The 15,495-nt window shown below is 43.3% G+C and overlaps 1 protein-coding gene across 3 annotated transcripts in view; it reads right to left on the reverse strand.

Annotated features, from left to right (window-relative positions):
- Nucleotides 1-15,495, reverse strand: part of LOC143961241 (complement C3-like) — a 649,911-nt gene that overhangs the window by 247,243 nt on the left and 387,173 nt on the right. For 2 of the 3 annotated variants that reach the window (XM_077470476.1, XM_077470477.1), the window contains 5 exons: nt 13,273-13,290; nt 11,623-11,643; nt 8,120-8,146; nt 3,156-3,173; nt 1,942-1,962 (listed from right to left, as the gene is read on the reverse strand). In XM_077470476.1, the coding sequence (XP_077326602.1) occupies nt 1,942-1,962; nt 3,156-3,173; nt 8,120-8,146; nt 11,623-11,643; nt 13,273-13,290 (105 nt within the window). The remainder of the gene's footprint in view (nt 1-1,941; nt 1,963-3,155; nt 3,174-8,119; nt 8,147-11,622; nt 11,644-13,272; nt 13,291-15,495) is intronic. The other variant, XM_077470478.1, reaches the window with a different exon arrangement.

The raw sequence follows: 15,495 nt of genomic DNA on the forward strand, positions 1-15,495 counted from the left end.
GTGTCAAGCTGTTTTACTAACATTTTTGCAACACTACAAGGGGCTGCCGGTCCCTGCCTGTAAAGGGCTTTTTGCTACAATCGCTACAATCTGAGAAAGTTCACAGAAACGTAATGCGTACAGGGGAAGGCTGCGTATGACGTCACCCACTGCTGCCCTTCGGAATCTGTTTGACACATAATAAGACTGGAGGTGGAGGGACTGTCACCTTTTGTGGTTTTAACATCACTGGTGAAGGTTTTCTGGGACTTGCTGTCCACTAATTATTTGGACTTTTTTCTCATCATTTTTTTTGACAAAAATTATATTCTGGAATTTGTTGTTCAATGTTCACCAACGTTTTGGTATGTTTCTGTTTGCGCTGCACTTGTACCCTGTTTAATCTCTACAATCTGACTGGGAGCCTATCAGATTCTTCTACGAATGATTCAGCTGAAGCAAGCATGTGTGTGCAGGAGGGAAGTGAAGGAGACTGTATATAGGCTGTATATAGAATGATATTCCTGAAGACTTGTTCATGGGAAGCCCATAATCTCCCATCCAAGTTAAAAAAAATACTGAAAAAACATAAAAAACAAAGCTGTATTTGTGGGAAGAGAATGATAAACATTTAGTTTGAATACAGTGTTACATGACCACACAATTGTAATTCAAAGTGCGACAGTGCTGAAAGATAAAAATTGTCCTGGGCAGGAAGGGGAGAAGTTCCCTGTATTGAAGTGATAATCTCAGTATAAATACAGCTGTTCTGTGAAGCCCTCAGAGGTTTGTTAGAGAACCTTAGTGAACAAACAGCATCATGAAGGCCAAGGAAAACACCAGACAGGTCAGGGATAAAGTGGTGGAGAAGTTTACAAAGACATGGCCGTCCATCTAAACTGGCAGGCAGGGCAAGGAGAGCATTAATCCGAGAAGCAGCCAAGAGGCCCATGGTAACTCTGGAGGAGCTGCAGAGATCCACAGCTCAGGTGGGAGAATCTGTCCACAGGACAACTATTAGTCGTGCACTCCACAGATCTGGCCTTTATGGAAGAGTGACAAGAAGAAAGCCATAAGAAGTCCCGTTTGCAGTTTGCGAGAAGTCATGTGGGAAACACAATAAACACGTGGAAGGTCGATGCTCACAGGTGATACAATCGGTAACACTCCAATGTTGCTTCTGTGAGGTGGGGTGCACACCCTGCCACTGCAGCAGAAAACATGGAACAGAGAATCTTCGGATCGGCAGCACCCCCACACATAAAGTAGAGTAGAAAGTCTTTATTGAAGCATAAATATTAAAAGCACTGGATGAGTACAGGCAGGGGAAATGCAGGTAGACCCGTTTCACACTATGGAAGTGCTTTGTCAAAACCACAAAGCACTTCCATAGTGTGAAACGCGTCAACCTACCTGATCCGAAGGCGATCCGAAGATTCTCTGTTCCATGTGGAAGAAGGTGCTCTGGTTAAATTTACATTTTCGGTCTAAAAGCAAAACGTTATGTGTGGCAGTAAACTAACACTGCACATCACCCTGAACACATCCCCACCATGGTGGTGGCTGCATCATGTTGTGGGGACGCTTTTCTTCAGCAGGGACAGGGAAGCTGATCAGAGTTGATGGGAATATGGATGAAGCCAAATATAGGGCAATCTTAAAAGAAAACCTGGATAAAGAAGAAAAGGCTGCACACCACCAAAACGATCCAAAACAATCCAATGTAATTTATTGTTCCAACAGAAAGTCAAATCAGCCATCAAGACAAGCTTCTACCTCCTTTCAACTTCTATATTAGGTTAAGTGCTGCTGGAGTGTTTTTAGATATTTTTACTCTGAAATAAGTATTACATTGGTTTAAACAAAGCAGCAGCTACTTACTGTAGAATTGTATGTGATTTGAGTGTATTTACTTCCAGGAGAGCAAAGTTCTGTGTAGGAGATTTGAAATATGACTCTTACCTGCTAGGGGAGGTGCTTCTTCTAAAAAAAAAAATTTAAATAAATAAATATATATATATATTTTACATGTAAGTTTTACAACAGCTTGTATTACATTAACTTTCTATAATACACTGAGGATCTATGTACAGTAATGGAGGGTGAGGGGTTTATTCTCTCTCTTGTGTTTTTGTGCAATTGAGAGTAACAAAATACAGGACTACTATTGTCTTGTTGTTTCACATGAGCTTTAAATATACATTTCACTGAAGTAGTGGTGATAATAAAAAAAAATGTTCTGGAAGAGGACTGAATGGATGTGCCCCAGAACAATGACCATTGACATTTACCAATAGGATGACCACTATGGTGTAGGACAGGGGTAGGCAACCTCGGCCTTCCAGCTGTTTAGAAACTACAAGTCCCATGAGACAGTGCAAGACCCTAAAAATCACAGGCATGACTCCTAGAGGCAGAGGCATGATGGCATTGTAAATTATAACAATTATATAGCTGCGCTATATACTGTAAAAACACTCAGAAATGACCAATAAATGCCACAAAATATAAAAGTGCTAAATAAACATAATATAAAGTACTACTAATAATGTATTATGACTAGTATAAAGTCAAAGTGCAACTGTGAGTAAACGATAGTTCAAAAACTGTGCATACAATTTCATAAATAATTCATAGTCTATTCAACTGTGCAAATTAGTGCAAAAATGAGGGGGATTAGAAGATAAAAGTGTCCATGTGCAAAAACAGGATTAAGGCCCCGTTCACACTTGTGTGAGTTGATAACGAATGTGATGCGTTAAAAAAAAAAACCTAGATTCGCAGGTCATCCAAAAAGACATTGTTTTCAATGATGGTCATTCACATCTATGCGTTGCGATTCCTGTACGAATGCGATAATAAAAAGGGTCTTGTGCGAGTTTAGACTCCATAGACATCAATGTAAATCGTTCTGGAATCGCATTGTTGGTTCAGATAGGTGCGAATTTCACCACACTACTCTCCACAAAAACCAGGAAGTACACAGGAAGTTAACACCTTTTTTTCTTTACATTATACATTAACATAATTCCATTGGCTAGAACATCAATTGCAGCGGTGTCCAACTCCTGAAACAAAGCAGCAGCTACTTACAGTAGAATTGTATGTGATTTGAGTGTTTATTTACTTCCAGGAGCACAAAGTAATGTGTAGGAAATTTGAAATATGACTCTTACCAACACGGCCAGCTTGAGCTTTAAGAAAAAAAATATATATATAGTTTACATTTAAGTTTTACAACAGCTTGTAATACCTTAACTTTCTATAATACACTGAGGATCTATGTACAGTAATGGAGGGTTTTCTGCAATTGAGAGTAACAAAACAACCTCCCACCCGGCCACTGCACATATATGGCCAGATGGGCGCTTCCTCCTTCTCAGTGGACGTTCAGGAACAGCCTTCAGAAGAAGGGGGATTCTGCACATGTGCCCGTGCAGCGGCGCGATCCTGATGCGCTTGTGTCACCCGGACACGGCGCATCTCCAACCTCCTGATCTCATGACGGCTGTGTCCAATCACATGATGTAAATAGAGAGCTGGTTGCTAGGTGATCGGCTCTCTTCTCACATGGAAGTTGTCAGTGAAGAGAGGAGAGCAGATCGCTGCAGCCAGCCGATGATCAGTGAGTATGAGTATGAGCTGTTTTTTTTTACACACTGATCACCCGCCTAGTGTCCCCACACAAAGTCCCCAAAATAGTGTCCCCAAAACATTGTACCCACACACATGTCTCCACACAGTAAAAACACCTGTCCCACACTTATGTAACAGTAAAATAATATGTCCCAATGATCACCTGCACACAAACCAATTATTATACACTGAACAGGATTTTTTTTTACTAAAGACATGTAGCAAAATAAATTTTGGCTTACATTTATGACAAAATTCGATTTTATTGGATTTCTTTAAAAACTGAAAGTAGAAAATATTTTTTCTAAATTTCTGCTCTTTTCTTCGCTAATATCACAAAAAAAAAAAAAAAAAAACGGAATCATGAATAAATACGGTACCACCAAAAGAAAGTTGACCCCCCCCCCAGACATATTACTTATATAAGAACTTTCAAATGGCAAGCCAGGCATTCCGCAGGTTGCCTTAGTTGACGGCGGAGAATTTTTTTTTTGGCATGATCGATGATAGATCAACATCGGGGGACATTGTTTTTTTTAAATAAAGGAATTGTCAAAAACTGCCGCCTGTTTTTATTTTTACACTTTTTGGTGAATGGGTAGGGGTACTCATTCCCATGGGGGGATGGGATCTGGGGGCCCCTGTCTCCAGACCCCCGACAACCCACGGTAGAGGCCCTTGTCCTCATGAACATGGGGACAAGGTGTTTTGGGATGGGGGAGCAGAGCCACCCACTCCAAAGCACCCCCTATGTTGAGGGCATGCTGGGGTGCTAAAAGGACCCCCAGACTAAGGATTCATACATGTCCCCCTATCGCCAATAACCTGCATACAGTGGTGTGAAAAAGTGTTTGCCCCCTTTCTCATTTCCTGTTCCTTTGCATGTTTGTCACACTAAAAGTGTTTCGGAACATCAAACCAATTTAAACAATAGTCAAGGACAACACAAGTAAACACAAAATGCAATTTGTAAATGAAGGTGTTTATTATTAAAGGTGAAAAAAAATCCAAACCATCATGGCCCTGTGTGAAAAAGTGATTGCCCCCCTTGTTAAAACATACTATAACTGTGGTTGTCCACACCTGAGTTCAATTTCTCTAGCCACACCCAGGCCTGGTTATTGCCACACCTGTTCACAATCAAGGCATCACTTAAATAGGAGCTGCTTGACACAGTAAGGTCCACCAGAAGATCCTTAAAAGCTACACATCATGCCGAGACCCAAAGAAATTCAGGAACAATTGAGAAAGAAAGTAATTGAGATCTATCAGTCTGGAAAGGGTTATAAAGCCATTTCCAAAGCTTTGGGAATCCAGCGAACCACAGTGAGAGCCATTATCCACAAATGGCGAAGACATGGAACAGTGGTGAACCTTCCCAGGAGTGGCCGGCCGCCCAAAATTACCCCAAGAGCGCAGCGACGACTCATCCAAGAGGTCACCAGAGACCCCACAACAACGTCCAAGGAACTGCAGGCCTCATTTGCCTCAGTTAAGGTCAGCGTTCATGCCTCCACCATCGGGCAAAAATGGCCTGCATTGCAGAGTTCCAAGGAGAAAACCACTGCTGAGCAAAAAGAACATCAAAGCTCGTCTCAATTTCTCCACAACACATCTTGATGATCCCCAAGACTTTTGGGACAACATTCTGTGGACTGATGAGACAAAAGTGGAACTCTTTGGAAGGTGTGTGTCCAAGTATATCTGGCGTAGAAGGAACACTGCATTTCATAAAAAGAACATTATACCAACAGTAAAATATGGTGGTGGTAGTGTGATGGTCTGGGGCTGTTTTGCTGCTTCAGGACCTGGAAGACTTGCCGTGATAAAAGGAACTATGAATTCTGCTGTCTACCAAGAGATCCTTAAGGAGAATGTCCGACCATTTGTTCGTGTACTCAAGCTGAAACGAACTTGGGTTCTGCAGCAGGACAATGATCCTAAACACACCAGCAAGTCCACCACCGAATGGCTGAAGAAAAACAAAATGAAGACTTTGGAGTGGCCTAACCAAAGTCCTGACCTGAATCCTATTGAGATGTTGTGGTATGACCTTAAAAAGGCCGTTCATGCTCGAAAACCCTCTAATGTAACTGAATTAGGACAATTCTGCAAAGATGAGTGGGCCAAAATTCCTCCAGGACGCTGTAAAATCCTCATTGCACGTTATCGCAAACGCTTGGTTGCAGTTGTTGCTGCTAAGGGTGGCCCAACCAGTTATTAGGTTTAGGGGGCAATCACTTTTTCACACAGGGCCATGATGGTTTGGATTTTTTTTCACCTTTAATAATAAACACCTTAATTTACAAATTGCATTTTGTGTTTACTTGTGTTGTCCTTGACTATTGTTTAAATTGGTTTGATGTTCCGAAACACATAAGTGTGACAAACATGCAAAGGAACAGGAAATGAGGAAGGGGGCAAACACTTTTTCACACCACTGTATAAGCCTTCAAGATGGGAACTTTGAATTTTCAAGTTCGGGGCCCGTAGACTAATACGGTTCGCCATTCAGGTCAGAACTTTTTTTTCTGTTTGGGAGATCTGGTGTGTTCAGCCCATCTCTAGTACCCAGGGGCACTGGAGCAGCAAATAATAAAATGATGTGATAGTCATATCTAGCGGTATAACTATCTGGGCTTCTCCACTGTAAAGTTAATGACAACTGGCCATTTCCCGGCCCAGCTATTGGGACAGATCATGCTGAGCTAGCTGAGAAATGCTTGCAGTCAGCCATGACACATTCTCCTCAGACCGCATTTGCGGTGTGAAAAAAGGCAGCATGCTCTACTTTTTTTTTAACTGTGCTGCACTGCACTGCAATGATGTGAACTATGTCCATAGGGTTCACCTGATTTTGGGCTGTCTATGCAGCTGGAGTGCAGTTCAAAATGCATCCAACTGCAACCCACTGTGTTCAGTGTGAAAGGGCCCCAATACAGTGATCAGTGCTAAAAATATACACGGTCAGTGTACCGTGACACTGACTGGGAAACGGTTAACATCTAGGGTGATCAAAGGGTTAAATGTGTGCCTAACCAGTGTTTATGTGTGTACTGTGTGCAGAGAAACAACAACTGCCACATCCCCACTGACAGGACAGAGCTTTGTCTGGTCTTCCTCCTTGCCCATAGCTGGGGTGCCCCCTAACCCAGAAGTGCCAGATCACATACTAGCAGTGGGGACTGTCCATAAGGGGCACAGGGGCGCTACCCCCTAATCCATGCGCCCGGCCCCTATTCTACATGCACCCTGAGGCTCTAATTGGCTTCAAAAAAGGGTGGGCTCGGGGGACAGAGTTGAGTGACAATAGCAAATGAATATTCACTATTGTCTTCCTGATTCTCCTCCAGGCTAATCAGAAAGTGGGTCCTGAGACCCGATTCGCCAGGGAGTCTTAGCCCTTGTACACTACCAAATCCGTCGGAGTAATTCCGATGGATTAATTCCGGAAGAGGTCCGGAAGTGATGTTGCATACACACGGTCAGACTAAGTTGTTGGAAAATCCGATTGTACATAACGTGATGACGTTATTTCATTAGACGGGACTACGTTCAGGCTAGTAGCCAATAGATTTAGTCTAGGAATTTGATCTGAGCATGCGTGGCACTTTGTCTGTCGGAGTAGGCTACACATGATCGGAGCATTTTGTCGGAAAATTTTACCGGCAAGCTATGAGTAAGCGCTGTTTGTAGCGTGAAACGCATCAGTACCTTGTTCAAAAATCTTTTTTGTTCCCCTTTGCTGTGATGTGTTGTTCAATGGAGTTTTGCACTTGCATTTGAAGAAATAAAGGCACTTAATTTTTACTCAACCCGGAGTGCGGCTATCCAGAGTTTTGTTCTGCTTCTATACAAGTTGGAAAACTTGGTCCGTCGGATATTCCGATGGAAACAGTCCGATGCAGACCACACACAGTCAGAATATCCGACAAAACGGTCCGATAGGACACATTCCGTCGGAATCTCCGACCGTGTGTACAAGGGCTTAGGACTCCCTGGCCAATTGGGTCTCAGGACCCACTTTCTGTTTGGGAGTAGAAGCAATGGACCGGCTCTTTCTTCCCCCTGTCGCCTTATGCCTCTGTTTGCCGCTGTCCCATCCGTCTTCCGTGGGGTGAGACGATCACTGCATTCCCGTCCATCTCCTGAGGGGGTTGATCACCACATTCCTGTCCATTGCCCGTGATTGGGGGGGGGGGGGAATCACTGCATTCCTGTCTCAGCCTGCATGGGGGGAGGGGAAATCACCGCCTTCCTGTCTGTCTCCCGTACGGGGGTGGGGGGGGTTGAATTGCCGTTAATTTGCACCCCCCAAAATATTGAGCACCAGCTGCAATTGCATAATAGGTAGGGTGATCCGACACAGGAGAGCCACTCCACCGCCTTATAACTATGTTATGTGGTCAGTAATAATATTTGGAATTGGAGGTCCAACACTGATTATGCTGTATACATTTATTAAGCAGATTTGCATAGATGCTCTTTTCTATATGACTCTTACCTATTAGGGGTGCCTCTTCTGCATATACTGCAAAAAAAAAAAAAAATAGTTTACATGTAAGTTTTACAACAGCTTGTATTACCTTACCTTTCTATAATACCTTGAGGATCTATGTACAGTAAAGTTGCTTTCACAGTGGGGGTGCGGGCGGCATGATCATTGACATTTACCAATAGGATGACCACTATGATGTAGGTGTAGGAGATCATACTTTGAGACCATTGTCTCTGAAGAATATACACTGGACAGTTTTATTATCCTGGAGTAACCAATAGATTTTATGTAGTATATTTGGTCCTCCAATTAAGGCTGCATTCACATTTACTGCTGTTTTTATTTGAGAGTTTTGAGCGTTTTTAGAAGTGTATTACAAGCGTTTTACAGCTTCAGGCATTTTGGTTTAGCCAATAAAAAGCACTAGGAGGAGAGGGAAAGGAAATTAGGGGTGGAGAGTTGCTGTTTGAGCAGAAAATATGTGACAAAACGCTCGTAGAACACTCAAATCAGGTGTTTCTATTGAAGTCTATGGTGCCAAAAACGCCTGTAATCTGCCAAAAATAAACTCATGTACTTTTTTGAGTGACAGGCATTTTGCTTCAGGTGAAAGGACGCTCAGATGTGATGAGGGGCTATTGAAATGAATGGGATTTGGCTTGTTGAGTGTTTTAGGCTGGGTTCACACTGCTGCGGGGGGAGATCCGGATGTGATTCGCACAGCAAATCACATCCGATCTCCGTAGCACTGCGAGTTCAGCCATACAGATAGTATGGCTGAACTCGCAGCTGTCCCGCAGCAAACTCGCACAGGACCCTTTTTTGGGTCCGCAATGGAATCGGATCGCATGGGGGTTCACACCATGCGATCCGATTCCTGTGCGAGTCGGCAGATCGCACTGCGATATGCCGACGGATCTGGGGGTGTCATTAACATAACATTGACACCCCCAGCCGTCCGCATAGGGCAGTGTGAACTGCCGGCGGGAGGTATGCGATGCGGGAAAACGCCGCGGATTCGCGCCGTTCCCGCATCGCAATAGTGTGAACCTAGCCTTAGAGATACAAGCTTCAAGCAGAAAATTGCTCAGGTGTGAAAGTGGCTTAAAACCCAAATCTGATACTTTTTTTACTGACACAACTCCATGGGGGTTATTTACTAAAGGAAAATCCACTTTGCACTGCAAGTGCACTTAGAAGTAAAGTTACTGTAGATCTGAGGGGGACATGCAAGGAAAATAAAAAAAACAGCATTTTAGCTTGCACATGATTGGATGATAAAATCAGCAGAGCTTCCCCTCATTTCAGATCTACCCCTTAGATTTAGAGCGACTGCACTTCCAAGTGCACTTGCAGTGCAAAGTTGATTTACCTTTCGTAAAAACCCCCCCCATGTCCCTGTTTCTAGGAGTGATGACATGTGATCGATCTCTGCAGTCTGAGCCCACACTGACATTTCACCTCTTCATAACTTCATTATACTGTGAAATGCATCGCTCCCAATTGTCCATGATTTGGGGCAATGTCCCTCTGTCCCTCATTCGTCCTCATTTGTCCCTCATTTTGGTCTGATCTATATAGATATATATAAAATGAACTTTTTAGCTATCAAAAAGTGTTTTCCAGCACTAAACCTTTCATCTGATTTCTAAATTTCTGCGTTTGTAAATTCCAAAAGCCAATATAAAGGAATAGTAGTGGTAAAAAGCTCTTGTGGGTTTAACAAATCTTGTTTTTTTTGTACAATTCTCCTTTAAGGGGATGTGGCAGGGGGCGTGTCCAATGCCTGCATACATTTGCTGATAGGTGTTTCTCATTCCAATCTCAAAAAGTTGGGAGATATGGAAATGTTCTAAATCCTTAGTGGACCCTAGATCTGGAGGTGTCCACATCTAGTGCTTGTGGCCGGAAAGTGCATAGACCACAACACAAGCGCTGTCAATCAGGCATCTCGCTCCTTGAAATGTAGTTGTAAGTGGATTTGGAACCAAATCATGGTCCGAATTATTTGGTGGAAGGGGTATTATGGTGTGGGGCTGTTTTTCAGGGGTTGGGCTTGGGAACGCTCAAGGCATCAGCATACCAAGACATTTTGGACAATCTCATGCTGCCAATTTTGTGGGAACAGTTTGGGGATGGCCCCTTCCTGTTTCAACATGACTGTGCACCAGCGCACAAAGCAAGGTCTATAAAGACAAGGATGAGCAAGTTTGGGGTGAAGAACTTGACTGGCCTGCATAGAGTCCTGACCTCAACCTGATAGAACACCTTTGGAATGATTTTGAGACTGCGAGCCAGGCCTTCTTGTCCACATCAGTGCCTGACCTCAGAAATGTGCTTCTGGAAGAACGGTCAAACATTCCCATAGACACACTTGAAGTTGTTATACCTGCAAAGGGTGGGCCAACTCAATATTGAACCCTATGGACTAAGACAGGGATGCCACGCATTTATGCATTTTAATGGTCAGAATAGATTAATATTCTGGCCAACAGAATGCCTTAACACCAAACGCTCATAAACGCATGGGAACATATACACACTTATAAAAATATGGCTTTTACCATGTTTTTTTTGTAAGCTGCCTTTCTCTTGTAAGGAGAAAAGGTGTCCAAAAGGGGCACAGTGTGCATAGATCATAAAAGCTGTTTGGGTTGTGGTCACTTTAAGGGGGACAACAAGAGTCATTTTGTGAGTAGTCAGGGATTCTCATTGATGCATGTTTCAGGCTTTTGGGGTGATTCAGAAATGGGGAAAAAGCCTTATCAGATGGCAGATATAGCCACTAAAGGGGAAAATGGAAGGGACAACTTCCATATTAAAGTGGTTGTAAACCCTATCCAAAAAAAAAAAAGAAAGAAAAACACCCTGCAAGACAAAGGTATAATAAGCTAGTATGCATAGTTACTTACCTCACATCGAAGCACCCACAGCTGTCCTCATACCCCCCTCCGGCCGGGGACATCTCTCCCGGGGGTTATTTCCAGATATCGTGGCTCCCGCACTGTGATTGGTCAGAGCCGCGATGATGTCACTCCCGTGCATGCGCGCCTGAGCCGTTGGTAACGGCACACTGATCGAAGTGATTGGCTGAGACACAGCAGCATCAGTGCTATTGGCTCTGGTCAATCAAAGTCAGTTAGCCAATCAGGGGATAGAGGAGGCAGGGCCGTACGGCAGCTCTGTGTGTCTAATTAGACACACGGAGCTGCAGCTCAGCTCGGGTGCCCTGATAGCAAGCTACTTGCTGTGGGGGCACTGTACAGGAGGGAAGGGGCAGGAGCAGCAAAAGGGGACCCCAGAAAAGGAGGATCTGGGCTGCTATGTGCAAAACCAACTGCACAGAGGAGGTAAGTAAAACATGCTTGTTATTTAAAAAAAAAAAAAAAGACTTTACAATCACTTTAATACCAATGGTTTTTGGATTTGGATGGTCGTCCAATATATTGTATACATTATACATTTATCAAGCAAATTTGTAGAGATTCTAAACTATATAATATTCTTACCAAGTATGAAGTTTGCTATTCCTAAAAAACAAATAAAGAAATTAAGAATTAAAGTTTCAATGTAACTTTTACAATATTACAACACCTTGTATTCCCGTACCTTTCTGTAATACACTGAGGATCTACAGCAGTGGTCGGCATCCTACGGCCTGTGGGCCGCACCCGGCCCGTTGCCGCTAAATGTCCGGCCCATCAGTGCATGTGAGGAATTTACACGCACCTGGCCAGCAGAAATTTTAACCCCAGTCAGATTTCTTGGGATAACAGCCGATGAGGCTAAGAAGCCGCTCGGCTGTTATCTCAAGCAGCAGGGAGGCGACTCTCCCCCTTTCCTCGGCCTTCCATGGCTCGCCCGGGCTCTCCCCTCCCACCAGGAGGCGCAACCGACCAGCCATCACATCCGCCGGCCAGCCTGAGACCCGAATGAAGTCGGAATCAGCTTTGATCTGGTCTCGGATCCAGTGACCTGGAAGCGATGTCATGGCATCACTTCTGGTTTACAGAAGACTTGTGCCCCGTACACACGATCGGAAATTCGGCCAGCAAAAGACTGATGAGAGCTTTTGGTCGGAAAATGCGACCGTGTGTATGCTCCATCGGACTTTTGCTGGCCGAATTCCTGCCAGCAAAAGATTGAGAGCATGTTCTCAATTTTTCGGTCGGAAAAAGTTTTGATCGGAAATTCCGATCGACTTTACCAAATCTACAGTGACAAGAAGAAAGCCATTATTCAAAGAAAGCCAAAAGAAGTCCCGTTTGCAGTTTGCGAGAAGTCATGTGGGAAACACAATAAACACGTGATAGAAGGTAGAGAAAAAAAGGCCGCTGCTCACAGGTGATACAATCAGTAACACTCCAATGTTGCTTCTGTGAGGTGGGGTGCACGCCCTGCCACTGCAGCAGAAAATATGGAACAGAGAATCTTCGGATCGGCTGTACCCCCCACACATAAAGTAAAGTAGAAAGTCTTTATTGAAGCATAAATATTAAAAGCACTGGATGAGTACAGGCAGGGGAAATGTAGGTAGACGCATTTCACACTATGGAAGTGCTTTGTCAAAACCACAAAGCACTTCCATAGTGTGAAACGCGTCAACCTACCTGATCCGAAGCTGATCCGAAGATTCTCTGTTCCATGTGGAAGAAGGTGCTCTGGTTAAATTTGACTTTTCGGTCTAAAAGCAAAACGTTTTGTGTGGCAGTAAACTAACACTGCACATCACCCTGAACTCATCCCCACCATGGTGGTGGCAGCGTCATGTTGTGGGGACGCTTTTCTTCAGAAAGGACAGGGAAGCTGGTCAGAGTTGATGGGAAGATAGATGAAGCCAAATATAGGGCAATCTTAGAAGAAAACCTGGAAAAAGAAGAAAAAGCTGCACACCACCAAAATGATCCAAAACAATCCGTAATTTAATGTTCCAACAGAAAGTCAAATCACAGCCAACAAGAGAAGCTTCTACCTCCTTTCAACTTCTATATTAGGTTAAGTACTGCTGGAGTGTTTTAGATATTTTTACTCTGAAATAAGTATTACATTGGTTTAAACAAAGCAGCAGCTACTTACTGTAGAATTGTATGTGATTTGAGTGTTTATTTACTTCCAGGAGAGCAAAGTTCTGTGTAGGAGATTTGAAATATGACTCTTACCTGATAGGTGAGGTGTTGCTTCAAAAAAAATAAAAAAAAATAAATAAATAAATAAATAATAATAATAATAAAAAAAAATATATATATATAGTTTACATGTAAATTTTACAACAGCTTGTATTACATTAACTTTCTATAATACACTGAGGATCTATGTACAGTAATGGAGGGTGAGGGGTTTATTCTCTCTCTTGTGTTTTTGTACAATTCTGGGTAACAAAATACGGGACTACTATTGTCTTGTTGCTTCACATGGGCTTTAAATATAGATTTCACTGAAGTAGGGGCGCAAATAAAAAAAATGTTCTGGAAGAGGACTGTATGGATGTGCCCCAGAACAATGACCATTGACATTTACCAATAGGATGACCACTATGGTGTAGGACAGGGGTAGGCAACCTCGGCCCTCCAGCTGTTTAGAAACTACAAGTCCCATGAGACATTGCAAGACCCTAAAAATCACAGGCATGACTCCTAGAGGCAGAGGCATGATGGCATTGTAAATTATAACAATTATATATCTGTGCTATATACTGTAAAAAACACTCAGAAATGACCAATAAATGCCACAAAATATAAAAGTGCTAAATAAACATAATATAAAGTACTACTAATAATGTTTTATGACTAGTATAAAGTCAAAGTGCGACTGTGCAGTAAACGGTTCACACTTGTGTGAGTTGATAACGAATGCGATGCGTTAAAAAAAAAAAAAAACTAGATTCGCAGGTCATCCAAAAAGACATTGTTTTCAATGATGGTCATTCATATCTATGCGTTGCGATTCCTGTACGAATGCGATAATAAAAAGGGTCTTGTGTGAGTTTACAGGGTTGTGTTGAGAATTTAGACTCCATAGACATCAATGTAAATCATTCTGGAATCGCATTGTTGGTTCAGATATGTGTGAATTCCACCACACTACTCTCCACAAAAACCAGGAAGTACACAGGAAGTTAACACCTTTTTTTCTTTACATTAGACATTAACATAATTCCATTGGCTAGAACATCAATTGCAGCGGTGTCCAACTCCTGAAACAAAGCAGCAGCTACTTATGTAAAGCAGCAGCTGTATGTGATTTGAGTGTTTATTTATTTCCAGGAGCGCAAAGTTCTGTGTAGGAAATTTGAAATATGACTCTTACCAATACTGCCAGCTGCAACTTTAAGAAAAAAAAATATATATAGTTTACATTTAAGTTTCCTGACAGACTCCATGGCAGCAACGTGTGGGTTAAGTCCCGCCTCCACTACCCTATAGGACACTACTCACATAAATCTTTGCTCCCTGCCCATGGCCATGTTCTTTTTTTGTCCTCCTCCGTAGGACCCATTACAGTCTTTCTACCTGAAGATTGCTCCCACACGGTTCCATTGTTGGTTTGGCCGAATAGTGACTGTGGATGAAATTGTCGCATGACTCCGCTAAGCCCTAGCTACTAGCGGGGTATGGAGTGGGCATTGGATATAAGTGCTGGAGGAAGCCAGGAACCTAGCCATTGGCAGGCAGGCTGCGCATTTGGTCGGATAGCCCAGCTAAATAGCAGGTGACCTATTTTGCCCTGAGAAGTCCGGTGCGTTTTCCTTACCTTCGGCCTGGAGACGATCGTGTGGGAGAAGTAAGATTGTTCCTCTTTTTCATGGAAGCAGTTTGTGTTTGTTCCTTGCTTATTACCTTCCTTTCCGTACGTTTCTTCTGTGTCTATGTATGTAGTTACAGGCATGGCGGCTGGGTTATCCTGCATTCCAGCCACCGCTTACTTCCTGTTTTTTCGATCGTACGATCGTTTTGCGCATGCGCGAGTGCGGCACAGGAACGAGGCTTGGTTCGCGCATGTGTGTATGCTGCTCTCAGCCTTACTTATATATCTTTGAAGCAATTATGGAAACCCCTAGAGACTATGGACTCTCCTCTGCCTGTATGTGGCCAGCTCTCTCATAATAGGTACTGTCTGGGGGGAAAGTGGGGGGGGGGGGTCCGGTACTAGTCAGTCTGTTATGTTTTCTTATCTGTATGTCTCTTCTATCTCTGTCTTAGCCCATCTAGATCAGAACAGCAACGCAGCTCAACGCACAGAGGAAGCGATTCTTCTAAGTCTTACACCGGCATTCATATTCTAAATCTAAACATTACGGCTCACCCTCAAGATCTGGGCGCCGTAGCGAGGATCGATCTCGCTCCTCCAGGGCTCATTCCAGCCATTCAGTTATCAGTACCTGC

This window comes from Lithobates pipiens, unplaced genomic scaffold (genome assembly GCF_037356315.1).
Source record: "Lithobates pipiens isolate NorthernLeopardFrog02 unplaced genomic scaffold, aLitPip1_a1.2 Scaffold_8, whole genome shotgun sequence".
In the NCBI taxonomy this organism is placed as follows: Eukaryota; Metazoa; Chordata; class Amphibia; order Anura; family Ranidae; genus Lithobates; species Lithobates pipiens.